Source organism: Podarcis tiliguerta (assembly GCF_965153285.1).
Source record: "Podarcis tiliguerta genome assembly, chromosome: 5".
Classification (NCBI taxonomy): domain Eukaryota; kingdom Metazoa; phylum Chordata; class Lepidosauria; order Squamata; family Lacertidae; genus Podarcis; species Podarcis tiliguerta.
In genome coordinates, this window is record NC_139538.1 from 95,192,178 (window position 1) to 95,210,506 (window position 18,329).

General features: G+C 46.2%; 2 protein-coding genes across 8 annotated transcripts in view; both read left to right on the plus strand.

Moving 5' to 3' along the window:
* The window catches only part of PARVB (parvin beta), a 97,136-nt gene extending 88,904 nt beyond the window's left edge, over positions 1 to 8,232 (plus strand). For all 4 annotated transcript variants that reach the window (XM_083440901.1, XM_083440900.1, XM_083440903.1 and 1 more), the window contains 3 exons: positions 1,843 to 1,944; positions 5,207 to 5,279; positions 7,194 to 8,232. In XM_083440901.1, coding sequence (XP_083297027.1) covers positions 1,843 to 1,944; positions 5,207 to 5,279; positions 7,194 to 7,270 — 252 coding nt within the window. In that variant the 3' untranslated portion in view covers positions 7,271 to 8,232. The remainder of the gene's footprint in view (positions 1 to 1,842; positions 1,945 to 5,206; positions 5,280 to 7,193) is intronic.
* A 4,700-nt stretch (positions 8,233 to 12,932) lies between these two features.
* The window catches only part of PARVG (parvin gamma), a 28,182-nt gene continuing 22,785 nt past the window's right edge, over positions 12,933 to 18,329 (plus strand). The window contains exons 1-2 of one of the 4 annotated variants that reach the window (XM_083440935.1): positions 12,933 to 13,281; positions 13,577 to 13,623. The gene's annotated coding sequence lies outside the window, so the exon portion shown is untranslated. The remainder of the gene's footprint in view (positions 13,282 to 13,576; positions 13,624 to 18,329) is intronic. The other 3 variants (XM_083440936.1, XM_083440933.1, XM_083440934.1) reach the window with 3 other exon arrangements.

The following is an 18,329-nucleotide window of genomic DNA, read 5'->3' on the forward strand; positions in this document are numbered from 1 at the left end:
TCTCCGGACAGCGCTGGCCCCCGGCCTCTTAAGTGAGATGGGCGCACAACCCTAGAGTCGGACACGACTGGCCCTTACTGGCAGGGGTACCTTTACCTTTAAGGTGGTCATATATGAGGATACTGGTGGTTGTTTTTTAAGAACAGAGTATAGCCCATATGAAGCTCTCCAGATGTTGTTGAGCCCCACCTCCATCTAGTTTAGCACATCTGGTTTGCACAGCCTGGGGTGCAGATGGGGAAGCACTAACCTGTGGCCTTCCAGAGACTGCTGGACTGCAACTGACATCAACCCTGACCATTTGGATATATTGTCAGGGCCTGGTGAGAGTTGGAGTCCCTCAGAACCTAGAGGGACGCAGGTTAGCTATTAGCTACCCAGGTCTAGACAAAGGCAGAAGTAATAGGTACCCCCTGCCCGTACGGGCCAGTCTTGACAGACTCTAGGCTTGTGCGCCCATCTCACTCAAGAGGCCGGGGGCCAGCGCTGTCCGGAGACACTTCCGGGTCACGTGGCCAGCGTGACATCGCTGCTCTGGCGAGCCAGAGCCGCACACGGAAACACCGTTTACCTTCCCGCCAGTAAGCGGTCCCTATTTATCTACTTGCCCCCGGGGGTGCTTTCGAACTGCTAGGTTGGCAGGCGCTGGGACCGAACGACGGGAGCGCACCCCGCCGCGGGGATTCGAACCGCCGACCATACGATCGGCAAGTCCTAGGCGCTGAGGCTTTTACCCACAGCGCCACCCGCGTCCCCCAGGTCTAGACAAAGGCAGAAGTAATGTAAGTGCTTAATAATAGCAACAGTAGTGAAACTCACCTTCCTGTGGTGCTCCTCCTGTTCTTTTGGGGTCATCAAAATTGGCAGGTAGGTAGTAGAAAGGGTATGCACAATTGAGACCCAGGAAACAGAAAAACCTTAAACTGAAAATGAGTGCAGGCTTATTGATCTTAGGATTTCTTGGCTATGGGGTTTACCAGTTTTGATAAGGGGTCTGTAAACTTTCATTTGCACTGCAGCAAATAAACTCACCTTGTCCATTTTAGTTGCTACACCAGCCCTGGCTAAATAGCTTGAATGCAAAGAAAGACTTCTTTGGTATTGAAACCTAAGCATGGGAACAGTCACAGTCTTGCCCAAAATATATTTATCCTAAAAACAGGCAAGCCAAGTGCCTATTTGTCCTGTTGTGTTCTGTGGCTCTTGCTGCAGCGTGAGGAATTAAATATGGCTGCCTTGGAAGGACAACAGTTGAAGATAAAGCTGGGGTTCAGTCTGATTCTTTTCTTTCTGTATAAGAACAAGCATTAAAGAGGCCTCCTAGCCCTCTCACAGGTCCTTTATAAGACCAGTGGTAACAGTTGGCCCTGGAGAATATTAACCACTCTCAATTTTACCCATGGACTGCCATCTGTCCAGATTTTAATTTGCTCTGAACTAATTTTAAGATGTATTTTAACTAATTGATTGCCTGTTTTTATGTTCTTTGTATACTGTCTTAGTTTCATGATGTTAGCCGCCCTGAGCCCAGCTTCGGCCGGGGAGGGCAGGGTACAAATTATTATTATTATTATTATTATTATTATTTAGATTGGTCCCCACCCCCAAACTCAGCACACTTGGGAACACTCCTTGTTTCACTAGCATTTTTATTCACCTCGATCCTCAGTGGGGTAATAATAAATCATTAAATCCCTGCAAACACCAGTTGATGCCAGCAATTCTGACCAGAGCTGAAGTGCCCAGGAGAAACTGATTATTGATTCAGCGTGTAGTTTGCAGCACCTCTTGTTTGACTTCTCCTGGGGTCCCAGCGGGGGTGTGACTCGTGTTTCTCTTCAGTTTGCAGATGGCGTCTACCTGGTTTTACTGATGGGTCTCCTGGAGGACTATTTTGTTCCGCTCCACAATTTCTATTTAACGCCTGAAAGTTTTGATCAGAAGGTGGGTAGAAATCCCAGCCGGGCAACTTTGGTTTGCCGCATTCAAACGAGCCTTCCATCTTTATATTTGCCACTAAAGCCAGAGTGAAACCAGCATGTTCTCATAATGGTGGCAGATAAGCTGCACGGTTAACATTTTATAATTCTGTGAAAAGGTTCTGAGAAGCTTAGCCATGAATCTTACCTGGAAAACCAATTAATCCAGCAGCTAATGTGCAGCCCGCAGCTTTACAATGATGTATCAGCCGCAGGGGTGTGTGAGAGAGAAATCTAAAGATAAAATGGTCTGCAAATATAATCTGAAGAGAAAGTAAAGTCTGCGGAGTCACCCTTATCTCACAGACGGTGGTCCAAGAGAGCAGCTGGATCTGTGCGCACAGGGCACTTGAAAAGGCCACGATCCTGCCGATCCTTTGGGAGAGACAAAGGGCAGGTGAAGGGGACAGAATCCGCTCTCTCACACAGATGGCTGTTGGGGGGATCTTGGCTGCTCCTCAAAGGGTTGCCTGTGTTTCTCCTTCGCTGTGGCTGAAAAATCTCATAGGCAGTGCCTGTTGCTCCATCCTGCCCCCTCCCAGCTGCTTCCACGAGGACATAGCTCCTAACTTAAGAGGAGGAGCAAGCCCCATCGCATGCTCACAGTGGGCGTGCTCTGTTTATTTTATTTTGCTTTTGAGGATTTATAAAACCGTTCCTAAGAAATGAAGTGGTCTGCAATGGCAATTCTAAACAGCAACTTGCATAGTAAAAGTAAACCTATACATTGCAATCTAAAAAAGCAGAATTTAAAAGCGTCCAGTCACAGAAATTCCACATAGTGTACACTATAAAATGGCTGATTCACTGAGTCACTGTTTGGAGGGAAGTTCTCATTGGCCACCTAAAAGCACTTACAATCATAGAATCATAGAGTTCCTGCCAAGCAGGAAACACCATCAGAGCACTCCTGACATATGGTTGTCAAGCCTCTGCTTAAAGATCTCCAAAGAAGGAGACTCCACCACACTCCTTGGCAGCAAATTCCACTGTCAAACAGCTCTTACTGTCAGGAAGTTCTTCCTAATGTTTAGGTGGAACCATCTTTCTTGTAGTTTGGATCCATTGCTCCGTGTCCGCTTCTCTGGAGCAGCAGAAAACAACCTTTCTCAATTCTATTCATATACTTGTCTGAATTCTATTCATTTCAGTGTCGGGGAAAGCTTTGCAATTCGGTTACTGTTAGCAAAGCAGTGTGTCACAGTATGCCCTTTTAAAATATGTTGAGGGAGGTCTTACTGGGTTGTTGTTTTTATTTTGATTATGTACTTTGTGGTTTTATATTCTGATTTTTTCCCTGTGAACAACCCTGAGACATACAGGTATAGGGTGGTATTATTATTATTGTTAAATTTATATACTGCCCCATACCTGCAGGTCTCAGGCCACAGAGTAAAATCAAAATAAAACCACAAAATACATAATCAAAATAAAAACAACAACAACTCAATAACACCCCCCCAAAAAAAACCACATTTTAAAAGGGTATGGGATAACCTCAACCCTAATAATAGGGTATAATAAGAATAGTGAAGTCTGTAGCTCACTGAATTCTGTGTGCTGAACCAACCTAGCCTTATAAAAATATTGAACTTCCACTATAACATGTATGAATGAGTATTAATTCATAGGTTGACTTACATAGGAATATTTGGAGCCCCTGATGGGAAGTTGTATCTGTATCCAAGGAAGGATAGAACCTCAGTCAGTGGCGTAGCGTGGGTTGTCAGCACCCGGGGCAAGGCAAGTAATTTGCGCCCCCCCCCCCTGCTGCACTGTCCCTCCCCCAGATAGTCCCTCGCTCTCTCTCCGCACCGCACCGCACGCCTGGCACCCTCCCCTCCACAGTGGGCGGCGACCCGGCGGCTCGGATCGGATTCGCACAGTCAGCACTGCAGTGAGAGAGAGTGAGTGAGCCAGGTAGGGGCAGAGAGCTGCAAGTGCGAGCGCACCCCCCCCCAGATGTTGCGCCTGGTGCGGCCGGCCCCCCCTGCACCCCCCACGCTACGCCACTGACCTCAGTTTGTACTATTTTGTGTTGGCTTATTTAGAGGACTTGTACGTTGATTTGCCCACAGTGTTCCAGGCACCTCTCAGTCAAGTAACATGTCCAACCATAAAATCCCTAAAAACAGAACACCCATAGGATTGTGCTTTTGACTATTAAAGTCAGGGGTAAGCAAGAATTAGGAGGAATAAACTCTTTTTTAAAAAAACCAATTAACTTAAAAGGTGGGGAAGGGTTTCCTTGTTTTTACTGCCCAGCTCACTGAGCTGTGAGTAGTTTTAATTAAATCCCTTCCTCCTGTGTGTGGTGTAATATTGCAAGAATTTCAAGGTAGATGGCAGCAGGGGAGCCGGCTCTTTTAATCGAACTGCAGAAAGACACCCACCGCGGCGCATTTGCACAAAACAAAATGTTCCTCCAAAGCTGGCCTTATAGACAACCTACTCCAGCCTTTAACCAAAGAGAATATTCTTCACATTCCCATTTGCTGCACTTTGATCCATATATCATGAATGAAGCCTGTTTTCATCAGAATGACACTGATGTGTCATTTACAGCTTGGTTCATATATGAACCCCTTGCACGGGCCAGTTAATTGTCAATAACAGTGATTGTGGCTCCCATCACTTCTGACAGCTGAACTAGATGTACCAGTCACAGAATCAAAGAGTTGCAGAGTTGGAAGGGACCACGAGGGTCATCTAGTCCAACCCCCTGCAATGCAGGAATCGTTTGTCCAATGTGGGGCTTGAACCCACAACCCTTCGTGTGACATTTCCTGGATTTTGTTGCGGGAATGAGGAGGGACGTGTTTAATGCTTCCGCACAGATACAAAAAAGTCTCTGTTTTTGGAAAGCTAGCATCTCAGGGAGAGTGTTCCTCTCTGATGTGCAAGTGTTCCTATATGCAGGGTTTTTGCTTCATGAAATTTCTATGCTTGGAATTCAATTCCAGGCCCGAAAATGGCTGTGGCCGAAATGAATGAGCTTCCAGCTGGCACATTACATTGATCTGTCTGGTCACTTGAACAAGTCCTAAAGGGCTTAAGCAATGTGATTTTTCTTGAAAGAAGATGATACATTAAGAACATAGGCTGACTTAAGAATCCTGGGGTGCATGCATCCAGGGATAAGCTAAGCAATATGAGGGGGGAAACGGAGGGAGGGGGTCTTTTCATCCCACTGAAAATTTAAGAGGTTTTTTGTTTTTGTTTTGCAGGTTCACAATGTTTCCTTTGCTTTTGAACTGATGCAAGATGGAGGGCTGAAGAAGCCCAAAGCTCGACCAGAAGGTATCGTGCGCAGTTCCACTGAAACAAGGACATGCATGTTGGCAAGCATGGGAGGGATTTAAATTGTTGGTTCTCCCAACTGTAACAGCATCTCTAGCCATGTCCACGTGGGCTGTTTTTCTGTAGCCTTCTCCTAGGCTTCATTCTCAAGATGGTTAACAGCCATAAAGTGTGGTCTAAGGCTGAATTTCCATGGCCATGTTTTCCAGGCCGTGTCACTAGCAGAGGCTGGTCTGTCAGGGCAAATGAGGCTCTGTCCCACCCACCTCATCCTTCATCTCCCTGTATTCATGCTGACAACCAGCTTAGAGGATGGTGCAGTTGATTGTCTTCCTACTCCTTAGTCTCACTGTTGCTCTTGTAGAACTCAGCAGGCGAGACGAGGAAGGCGAGAAAGCTGGAGTTAGTGGGCTCCGCCTCTCCTTGGCTCTGTCCCCATCTATTGTTGGCCTCCTTGCCTTCCACCCACCAGGCAAAATAGGCACCGGCCACCACTGAGTGAGCACCATGGAACTCTCAGGCGCCCCCTTGGACCAAATATTGCAGGGGCCAACTGCTGTGTCAGGAGGAGGCCTTGCCCAGCACCGTGCAGCTTCAATGGCCGGGTCTCCTCTTCTCTTGCCTGCCTTGGATGCGGCCCTGTGCTCGGCTCAGCAGTTTGGCCTCCTCCACCCCCTCAGTATTGGGGGAGCTGAGTCCCCTGCTAAGGAATATTGAGGGGGCTGATGGCACCTCCACCCTCCAGAGTTGGCGCACCTGAACTCAGTGGAATTTGCAGTGGTACCTTGGTTCTCAAACTTAATCCTTCGGAAGTCTGTTCCAAAACCAAAGCGTTCCAAAACCAAAGCACGCTTCCCCATAGAAAGCAATTCAAAACGGATTAATCCGTTCCAGACTTTTAAAAGCAACCCCTGAAAGAGCAATTTAACATGAATTTTACTCTCTAATGAGACCATTGATCCATAAAATGAAAGCAGTAAACAATGTACTGTACTATAAAACAAAACAATAGCCGACAGCCGCATCGGACGTCCGGCTTCCGGAAAACGTTCGAAAACCGGACACTTCTGGGTTTTTGTCGTTTGGGAACCAAGGTGTTTGAGAACCAAGGTACCACTGTACTTCTGAGTAAATATGTCCAGGATTGATGCTGTAACATTGAATGTGCTTTATGGACACTGTATTTAATCTTCTGCTGAGCTATGATTTGTGGGCAGTGCGGAAGTTTAGTGTGGTGGCTGAGACAACGTTCTGTCCCTCATGCAAAGGAATTGGGAAACCAGTATAATGAAGGCAAAGCGAATGATCCGTGTTGGAAAGGGTTCCTGTGCTGCGGCCCAGAAAGGGACTTGTTTATTCCCCCATTTAGGAGGGAAAGCACGGACCAGCCCTTTCTCCTGTTTGCCTGCAGAGGCCCATCGGCCTCCAAGATTGCCCAAATAATCCATCCCCCTTCAAATTTGGAATTTTCCTCCCAAATAGTTTCCAGAAGCATTGTAAATACTTTTCTGTTTGGAGCAGGCTTGTGTAGGTGCTGGTTTAAAATATGAAGCTGCCTTCAATTGTCAGGCGGTTGGTCCAACAGTTTAGCAGCTTTATTAGAAGAAAAATATATTCTGTAACTTTCTAAAAAATGATTATTTTCTCACATGTGCTTATGTGTTTAAACTTCCCAGTGAGTCTCTGGAAAAGACAGTCTACTGAAATTTCAGTTCAGTGTTCAAATAAAATCCATTCCTAAGAGAGTTGTTTTAATGGGAGTTTTTATTGTTGTTGAGGTTTCTCATATTTTTGTATAAAGGGATTTGCATGGGGGCATTTTGGTATTAAAAAGCTTGTTTAGCAGAAGGTTATTATTTTTTTAACGTCAAGCTCTTGACCTAAAAAACTCTCTCTCTTTTTTAAATCCCTCAGATGTTGTCAACTTGGACCTGAAATCTACCCTAAGAGTTTTGTACAACCTGTTTACAAAATACAAGAATGTTGAATGACTTGGAGACCTCCTGAGACTCTAATCTTCGCAGCATCTTTTTAGCGGGGAGAGGAGGAAAGAGACCTTCCCTTTTTCTTCCTTCTGTGCCATATGCTGTGCTCCCTGGTGCACGATGGTGCCTCTTCTTTTATTAGCATTATCTGCCTGTAACTCTTCTATGCTTTGAACTCACTTTGAAATGTAGCTTTAATTCCTTCAACTACCCACAGTGTGCTTGTTTCTTCTAGAAGGCTCTCATGTGTTGCATTCAGCACAAACGCCTTCTCCCATTAGTGTAGATGAATTCTGGTGATGAGAAGATTTGAGGTGGTTGACGAAGGAGTGCTAGGATGCCCTTTGTCCAGGTAATGGGCTTCTGGGTCCTCCTCTCTGTTTCAGCTCTCCAGTGAACCCACTAGGAGGCTTTAGTCTGGCCACTCTCAGGGTCCACACATGCAATAAAGAAATAATCATAGCCATCCTTACAGGGTCATTGTACTGAGATCATGAATGGGAAGCAACTTGAACACTCCCAAGTGCTATAGGAATGCTAAGCAGTAAGTTGCTGTATTTTCCTGTCTCTAGGGTATAATATTGACACATATAATATAGGTATGGGTGAAACCGATGTTGGTTGGAGTGTGGAATTTAATTCATTTTCAGATGTGTGCATCTGTGAGGTAGGAAGTAGCTGTAATCCGTTTGCGAAAGGACCATTCCCCTCCCTCCAGACTTTCAGAGGGGTGTGTGCATCTCCTCTGCTCCCTCCTTTACACCCTGATTTTAGACATATGTACCCCAGCCCTATTCATTAAGCCCTTTGCAGCTTAATTCATAATACGATCTCTGTTCAATTATATTTTGTTATTTTGAGATTGTGCCCTGGAACTCTTCTATGTAACTTTTGGAGTCCTTGTCTACCTTTCTGTCTTACCCTCCTACCATTCAGTATTATTGCCACTAAATACACTGTGAATCTCAGATGGAATGGCTGCCTGGAGTTTTTGTTGTGCTTTGGTTATGTCCGATGAATCGCTGGCCATGCATTGATAGGATGGGCGAATGTATCAAAAACAAACCTCCCTTCTTCGCTGGTTTTCAAACAGGGTTTTGGAAGTTTATGAGAAGGGTTTTCAGTGATGGATGAGATTCCCTGAAAAGCAGGTTGCATACCATTTAACTACTCAAATCTTCTGAGGATGGTTTGGGGTGTTTTCTAGGGTGCGCTTTCAATAAGCTCAGTAGGCTGTGTAAACTGACTGCACTAAAATATACCCTGGAATCCCTTCAGAAGTGTTTATTTGCTTTGAAAATATTCAGCTATTGAAACATGGACTCTACATTTTTCAGAAATAAGTTGTTCCCTGAGGTAAACCGCTTGAAAATTGCTGTCACAGAGCAGTCTCCCCCAACTTTGTGCCTTCTGGATATTTCTAGACTCCAATTCCTGCCGGTCCCAGCTACTGTGGCCCCTGGTCAAGGAAGTAGGGGGGTGCAATCCCAAAACATATGGAGGGCACCAGAATGGGGGAAGACCCACACAGAGCATTGTGGGGCTGAATGAGGTGCTGTCAAAAGCTTCATACTTAAGCTAATACAGTGTTTCTCAAGATAACTATTCGTTCTATGGCAATTGTATTATGCAAACAATCTCTGTGCTTGCTCCATACATAACTGGCGTGAATTTCAAGCCCTCTTGTATTCTAGTTGATAGAAAAGCACTTTGCTTCCCTTCACACGCTGTGGGGAGCTTGTTTCATTCGGTTTCCTTCTCCAGCTGGTATTTTGTCCCTTTTTAAAAAAGTGAGCTAGATAACATTTCTGCAGAGCTTGGAGCCCCCTTGGAACAACAGGTGGGTTTCATCACAGTGCCCAGCAATATTAAGGAGAGCTTAGTAGAGTTAAATGTACAAAGCGGATTGTGCTGGCATGTTAATTTGGATGAAGGCTCCTTGAGGGACATGGCTGTTAACAGGGGATGGGATTATTGCATTGAAGCTGTTACTAAGCATGTAAATGGTGAGGATTACAGAGACCTTCCCTGCCAAATCCTTGCCGTTAGGCTCTCTTTTCCTTCACCTCACTAACGTCAAGGACAGGCAGGATGCTGATGAGTGTGCCAGGAAAAGAGGGCTTGGAGTCTGACTTGGGAGAGGGAGCACGACTTCCAGGCAGGAGACAAGAGTCAAGGCAGGGGAAGCTTCGGAGATGGAGGGTGGAGCACTGGATGGGTCGGAAGAAGAGGAGGAAGAGGCAGGTCAGGCAAAGTGATGGAGAGAGAGTGGTCCCCTCTTGCTGCAGTGAGCGTGGACCTGGGAATAGCTGCCCAGACACTAGATGGGTCTTCAGAACCGTAGAAACGACTGTGTCAGCTTGGCAACAAAGAGGTAACTATCTGCCGTGTGCATTCCTTTGGCTGGGAATCACCCTTCACAGCTAGGTTCCTAGGACCTCTGCCCGACCTTGGGCAAGGCTTTAAACCTCAGCCAAAAGAATACTTCACCGTTTTCAAGCTGCTTGGGGAATTCAACATTTCTGGCCGTTGCAGCAGCACACGGCCATCCAATACGTCTTCCTCTGATGGGCTCAGGCATCATGGGCCCTAACTTCTTCCCTATGCAACACCTGGGGGAGGGGAATAGGCCATTGGCAGGTATCGCAGGTTCCACCCGACCTACTTATTTAAATTGCTCCAATTTTAATCTTACAGCTTGGTCGTATTTTACGAGCTGACTTGTTTTAGAACGAAGCTTTTCACAGAATGTTAAAATATTTGAAAAGAGGTGTGAGAATCCATTGCCTGGCCCATTTTGAAAATGCTGGAAAGCCAATGCTTGGAGTGATCTGAAGCTTCTGATGATGGACTGAGTCCAGCTGCCTGTGTTCAAGGGCAAAGGACCAGGCCTCTATCTCAACACAGGGAAATAATAATCTGTTCTTTTTGCACCACCATCTATGGTACTAAAGTGAGGCCTGAATAATTTTTCTTTTTGAAAACACACACACACACACCCTAACTAAACTCAAGCGTTTTCCTGGATGTTCAAGCCACATCAGTCTAGGTACTAAACTTCAGGAAGACATAATGAAATAGTGAATGTATTGTGTAATGAGTATTGTGAACCTGAAGGAAGACTGGCTTCGCCAGTGAGCTGAGATCCAAGTCAGTAAGCAGGTTTGTACTTTTTCTGAATATTCTCTCTCGCTTTCTCCACACATACATATACACGTTCCCTTTTTCCTGTACCAAACAAGCTTCCTGCCGGAGCGGTGCCTAGGCTCTGCGGTTTAACCCACAGCACCACCTGCGTCCGTGGTGAATTTAAGGTAAGGTAAAGGTACCCCTGCCCATACGGGCCAGTGTTGACAGACTCTAGGGTTGTGCGCCCATCTCACTCAAGAGGCCGGGGGCCAGCGCTGTCCGGAGACACTTCCGGGTCACGTGGCCAGCATGACCGCCAGAGCCGCACACGGAAATGCCATTCACCTTCCCGCTAGTAAGCGGTCCCTATTTATCTACTTGCACCCAGGAGTGCTTTCGAACTGCTAGGTTGGCAGGTGCTGGGGCTGAGCAACGGGAGCGCACCCCGCCGCGGGGATTCGAACCGCTGACCTTTCGATCGGCAAGCCCTAGGCGCTGAGGCTTTTACCCATAGTGCCACCCGCGTCCCTGTGGTGAATTTAGCCTGCCCCAAATTTTTAAGGCAACATCTAGCAAGATGTAGTGAGGCGCTAGCAGAAAGTACAGTGGAAACAGCTCTGGTATAATTTCTTCCTTCTTTTTCACTTTTTAAAATTAAATTATTTCAAACATATAACAGCAATACACATATACATAATAAAATAGCCCACCCTAACCCAGAAGCTAGTGTTTAAGCAATACATACAAAATAACAACCAATTATGCTAAGTTCTTATCCCAGGCAACGAACAAGATACCCACAACCTAAGAAGCGCACAACTTCTCACCACCTGGTCCCCCGTCAGCACCTGGTGTGATGGGGGTGGGTGGGGATGAAGGCAGGTCCCAGAGCGCTGACCAGAGGGAAGCAGCTGCAGCTGCTATCTATGCTACCTGTGGATCCCGATGTAATTCTATGCTGCAGTCCCTTTGCTTGCCCTCCTCTGCTGCCCCCTTGCCAGGTAAGTTTCCAAGGGGTGAGGCAGGTGACCTAGGCCCCCGGCTAAGGGCGGTATATAAATTCAGTAAATAATAAGAACAATGTGCTATGCTAGTGTTTGCTAGCACAACCATTCAGTGTGGGAGACCCTCGGATGCATCTAACACCGCTGTTCTGCTTGCACAGGAGACAGAAGTGCTGACTGGGGCCCCAGACTTTGGGTGCCAAGAGCACGCTCGCCACACCGCAATGTCATAACATCGAGGTGCGATGTGACATCAATGATGTCGTGTGACATCATGACGGCGTGGCATGGGGCACGTGAGCACTTTGGCGGCGACTAGGCTGGGGCTTGCGCGGCAGGGCCTCTGTTGGGACCCACTGGCTGCATCCCAGAAGCATGTCCAGGGCTGCATCAGGCCCCAACAGGTGGATCAGGCCCCGTGGTGGAGGTGCAGGCCCCGTCCCAGTCACAGCCATGGTGCTGGAGAGCCAGAGGCAAGGCGGCAGCTGGGGACACGCAGTGGCGGGAGGGCGGAGACTGGGCATCCACAGCAAAAATTTTGTGGGTGCCTGAGCCCCCGGGTCCCCCTGGAGTTGGCGCCACTGGCAGGAGATTTCAGCAGAACGTGCCCCTCCTCTACAGCCACCCCCCTCTATGGCAGTTTTTTGGGGGGTATGTGTGATAGGGTAGAGGAGAAGGGGAATTCCTGTTGCACAAGCAGCATTTTGCTTATACAGCATTAGATACAATGCTCTGCCTACAGGAGACCATTTTTTATATATATATATGTAAATTGCACACACCAGCATTATTGACCCCATTGTAATGTGCAGGTTTAATCCAGATCCATAACTGCTGCCAGATTTTTGTTTGGGCCATTGGAAGCAATTATATCGTTTCTGAATGGTAGGAATGTGTATCCACCAATATTCCCATAGCTGGAAATGATATATTTTTGTCTATGCATCTCCTGCCTCCCCCCCCCCCCCACCTGCTGCAACAACACGTTGTTGACAGCTCACTGTTGTTTTCTGTTTGTTGCATTAATTTATTGCATTCTAGCAGTGGCGTAGCGTGGGGGGTGCAGGGGGGGCCGGCCGCACCGGGCACAACATCTGGGGGGGGGCACGCTCGCGCTCGCACTCGCAGCTCTCTGCCCCTACCTGGCTCACTCACTCTCTCTCACTGCAGTGCTGGCTGTGCGAATCCGATCCGAGCTGCCGGGTCGCCGCCCACTGTGGAGGGGAGGGTGCCAGGCGCGCGGTGCGGTGTGGAGAGAGAGCGAGGGACTATCTGGGGGAGGGACAGTGCAGCGGGGGGGGCGCGCAAATTACTTGCCTGCCCTGGGTTAGGGGGCGCAAATTACTTGCCTTGCCCCGGGTGCTGACAACCCACGCTACGCCACTGCATTCTAGTCTGCCCTTTGCTTTCTTCTGAAGTGGGGTGTGTTAGCAAAATGACAATAGCACTCTTTTAAAAAGGTAGAGCATTGTTTAATCTCACATTAGCTTTGGTTGAATTTACGGAAAGTGTTTCACTTATTGCAGAATATGTACTTAGAACTTATAAGCACTTATTATAAAAAGAAGCAGCAGCTTCGCAATTGTTCTCAAAAGCTAACTAGAGACAGCAATTTCCAGGGATTGAGACACACGGGTGCCAGCAAGACTAGTATGTGTGAATAGTGACTCTTGGACGATACGGGAATGCATAGGTTACGCTAATGTGTGAGGAACGGTGGTTTTGTTTTTGAAATGTCACCTATAGGAAGGATGTGCACCAAGTTCCTCTCGCTGGTTGCGCGACACACAAACGCAGCATTCTGAAAGCAAAACTGATCCAATGGGGTCAAAATAGATTGCCTGCCTCAATACAGCTCTCCAAAGATCTTGCTTGGGAATTTAGGTTGGTACTTAAAAAGATTTTCTTGAGTATCTTTCTGTGTTCCTGTATGTATAAATGCAGCCTCTTTGCCGTTGAATGTTGCTGCAAATTTACGAGCTTCAGTCTTGGGGACAGAACAAAACGAGGAAGTTGCTTTCAGCTGGCTGCTGATTTGCTTCTTTTAAGCGTCATGTCTGAAAAAAGTTGCTATGATTTGGATGCTGGAGGAGTTTTTAGTATTTCCCCCCTAAAATGTCCATGGAGCATTTCCTTTGGGACAATTTCTGAGTCTTTTGTCTCTTTGCTTTTTCCTTAGCAGAAAAGAAAAGAGTGAGTCCACATTCCTCAGTGGAATCTGCAAAAGTAAGTGGTTTTGATCTATTTCTCTGGGGTTTATAGTTAATAAAGCACTAACTCAGAAACTCCTATTGAACACTAGGAAAAATTATAACAGTTAGAACTACGGGTAAAAACTGAGCCTTTGCCATAAAGTTCATCGGTTTTCTGATTTCAGTAATGAAAGTACAGCTCAGAGTTTCATATTCTGCAAATGCCATTGGCTATAAATAAAATGTGACTGACTAAAAATATTCTGCAACCCCCCCGCCCCCCCAAGAAGTGATGTTATGGATGGTCTGCTCTTGTTTTGTGTCAAAGGGATGGCTCTCTCTGTCTAGGTTCTTGCATGGCCTTTTTGTTGATGCTGAACTATAGGAATCTCTTTATTTATTTCCCAATTTGAATGCTCATATGTGTGGTTCTCCCACTTGACCTTCACAGCTCTGTGAGGCTGGGCTGAGAGAGAACGAGTGGTGATTTGAACTCAGGTGTCTCCAGTCAAAATCTACCCACTGCACTTCACTGCCTCTCCAGTTGTTACTCTAGTTGTTAAGGATCCACCATCAGGGTAGTTTAAAAATGTCCTGAAGCCACACCTGTCTGCCAGGTCCAGCGCAGCTGGAAAGAACAGTTTGTAAAGTATCTGAATGTGGGAGCGGGAAGAAAGTTTTGAGAACTGGCTACAGAAGATTGCTGAGAAGCAAGCGTTGCTTTCTCTTCACCTGCTCAGCCTGGGCATTTCTAAATGGTGGTTCTTACAAAGTTCACAGTAAGTCTTCAGTACTTATCTAAAAAAAAAAAGTGGCCTTGTAAAAAAAACGCTGCCCTGTAACTTCCCACCACTTAAGTTAGGGGAAGTGTGAAATACTTAGAACCTTACAGAGGAAACATCTCAAACTGAGCTTCCTGTGCTCAGATCACACATCTGGGCAGTCTGCAAAAAGCCAATTACTGTGTGTGGTGCCCAAGGTTGTAAGGCAGTAACCGCTCTGCACATTCCTATTTAGGTTTTTGTGGGTGACGGGGATCGGTTTGGTTCTCATGTTAATGCAAACCTACCCAATTTGCACTTCCCAAAACAATGCATGAGCCAAAGCAGAACTATCCGCTGAAATCCATTCTTCTCTGAATTTTTTATGCCACTCTTCAACCAAAACAATATGTACAGAGGTGTGCATTAGAGGAAAGTGTGCCTAAACGCATACATTAGCAAAAATAGCATATGAACATATTAGAGAAAATTATTTGCATTTTTTTTAAAAAGGATGTTTGCAAACTGATGAGGAAATGTCCAGACTAAAGTTTCTAAAAATGAGAAACCAAGGGGAACCAAAGCTCCATCCATTTCTGCTACGGATATGCCAGCACCTTCCCATCCAGCTGCAGTGTTGAAGGAAGGCTTCCTAGATTTCTTTGGGAGCCTTGAAAACTGCAGTTGAAGGGACGTGTAAGGCATGCATGTGTCTGTGTGCATCACGGTGTTTGCTGAGCCCTGAATTGGGAGCCTTGAGCTCGGATTCAGAGTTTAGACATGAGCTCATTCTCCTCTATATTTCTTCTTAGGACTTCCTTTTATGAGCATTTTTATATTGAGTTAAATCAGAACTGGAGGTTCCAAAAGGTGGCTGGTATTAATATCAAAAGGTTAAGAGAAAGTCGTTGTGTGGCTTTAGTAGAAACATTATAAGGAGTTAAGTATAAATAAGCTTTAGGGTTTTGATGGTAAGATAAGGTTAAAATAAATTAAGATAATTAAATGACAGAAAGCAGTGAAAGATGGAAAGGATTTGCTGAAATAATTAATAACTAGAACACAAAAAAGGGAGGTGTGAGGAGGTCGAGGAAATAAGTTAATGAAAGATAATGGAAAATATTGGATGTGTTTTTGTTTTTAAATGTTTTTGTTTTTCTTGTTGTTTTGATGTATTTTTTTTTGTTTTTCTTTTTACTTTCGATGTATTGTTCGTTAAATTTTTTATTGTTTTTTTCCTCTTTTTTCTTTTCTGTAACTATTAAACTTTTAATAAATATTATTTTTTTAAAAAAGAGAAAGTCGTTGTGTGGGTTACAGCATTATTGTAAAAAAAAAAAGTAGATTTCATGTCTCCCCCTCCCACATCTCCCTGTCCTATTTATATTATCTTTCATCAGGCATTTCAGCCTTTAATTTATACCAGATGGTCAATTTCCTCGTTCTTCTCAATTATTTTCTTATTGTCAAGTCCATTTTTAAAGTCCTTGCTTTCCCCAGGATTTATGCTTGTTTTGATTTGTGAGCCTGGTGTTGTAGCCTTTTTAATCCATGGGTAGGAATAATTGTTGCACCCGAGCAGAGACAAAAGGAGCCAAACGACACCAAGGGGTTAATCCAGAGAAAGAGCGTTTTATTCTGCCATCCGGAAGGGCAGAGGCACCTGTGTGATTCAGTTCACAAAAGACAGGCCGCACCGAAAACATTTTACAAGCAGGTTTTATCCTTTTTTTCAAACCCCTTTTCCCCTCTCCCCCTTCACACATTCTTACATAGAATGTTGCTTTTTTCATTCCCTGGTTCTGTTCCCGGAAGTATGTTGCAGATCAATGTACCAGGACAAGGTTGCTTAGATCTGGGAACCGAAAGGTTTTCTGTTCTCAGCTCTAGGTTTGTTACAGCGTTTTTGTTACAAAGAGGACTGCTTAGCTTGTGCTTTTTGTCTTAGAGGAAATTGCAGTTTTTAAAATGCGTACGCCGAGGCCTGGCTGGGGGGGGGGAATTCACAAACAGTTTTTAGGGCTTTCTGGGGTAACCCTAACTGTACCCCTTCATTCCATACCTCTCAATTTTGGACAGCCTTTTTCTCAAAAAGGCTCGTCCCAGGAAGGCACAGGCTGATATTCTCGGGTCAGAGCTATAATCTGGGGGCGAAGCATGCGAGAAATCATATTGCGTGTCATTGTACGCAAGCATTGCAGCAAGCAAGGTACAGAAAAGCAAAAAATTAGCAAAATGAAAAGTGGGCCAAGCAGCAGCAAAAACAGGCCTTTTACCCATCCTAGTTTTGGCAACCAGTCAAGCCATGACATGTCCCATCCCTCCCAGGTTTGGGTAGGAATATGGGCCACTGTTTCAAGTCCTGCTGCCAAATTGTGAATGGCCTCACCATGATCAGAGATGTTAAAGCAACAGGCCCCACCTGTGAGATTTAACGCTGTACAAAAGCCGCCATGTTGCGCCAGGAGAAAGTCCAACGCTAATCGGACTGAGAGAAACGCATTGCGTGTCTCATCCAATTGCGTGGCAATTAGCCTAAGGGCCGTGGCTGTTGTGTTAACAACAATCTCTACCACTGCCTGGAGTCTGATTATGCGGTTCAAGTTATAGATTGGCCCCCCTTGCCCCAGAGATTTTCTCTCCCCGATTCCAGGAGGCTGGCGCATAATGGGCCAGTATCCTTTCCGGAGGCCACTGATTTTGGCCGCAATTCTGGGAGCTGCCACCTGCAAGTGTTGCCAGGTCAGCCGAACGCCTCCTTCTAGGGGGTGCAGAGGGTATCTGGTCAGGAATCCACATGGGGGGTATTAAGTAGGCTGGAAAACAGACCCCATACCATCCTCTTGGGAGGGCATGATAGGCCTTTCTGCCACACACCCAGTAAACGTCCTGACCATGGGCAGATATGGTGCCTGTCAGCAAGCGGGCCAGGCATGCAGTCAATTTGGAACCAGAAAAAGTTCCTGTCTTGGACTCAGGCATGTTAGTTGGGGCTGGGAAGGTACGATCACAGTGGGAAGTGCCCACATAGGTCTGAGCGTCACTGGCGTCATTTTATTTGTTGACACAAAGGCAGCCAGTGATCCTGTGAACCTGGAAAGGGACGGAATGATTCCATAAAGAAGAATGGTTGCCCAGAGGCTGGAAGGCAACCAGTGGAGTTGTAACCAAGGATTCATTCCAAGGCACAGGGAGGAGTGGCATTCCTCCCAGAGCATCTACAGGGGCAAGAGTGCAAACGGCACAATTGGTCCAATTTGCAGAGAACGCAACCATCTCAGCAACCTGAATCCACTTATTATGTGTGTGGTGGGCCCCCCACGATTGCAGCAGTTGTCTGGTCACTGTGAGTGGTATTGGCATATCAAAGGTCAAAGGCAGCAGAAATACCAGCACGGGGACCCACAGTCGTATTTGAGCCATTGTATGCATGTGGAGGGGCTTAGGTAAGTGCTAGAGAGTGGGCTGGGGTGTAATTACACTGAAAGAAAAGACTCACTAGACACCCTCCTCTGCAGGGGTGGCGTAAAGCAAAGCAGGCCCAGGTACCTTCAATAAAGTTCAGTTATGCAAAAGGAAAGGAAAGAAAATGTGAAAATGTCCTCTTTCAATCCATGCTGGATGGTGGGCGTCGGATCGTCTGGTGGGCGTTGGACGTCTTGGATCCCTTCCAACAATGCTGGAGCGATGTCTGGGCGTCTGGGGTGAGTCGAAGGGGCCAGTGCAGATCAGGTGTCACAGATGCTGGTGACTTTAACAGCTGTAGAGAAACAGGACAGCCTCTGGCCGGTTTACCTGTCAAGAGAAGAGAAAAAGAAACACACGGCAGAACGACTGTACATTGACAGATAGCATTTGCACCTAAGGTATAGGCCTAGCAAACATTAATTCAAAAGGGTATGCTTGGCAGGAAACTTCGCAAGGGGTTAACAGTTCTGTTCCTTGGGTTTAGTTTTGCCAGCTGAGATTTTTTTTTTTA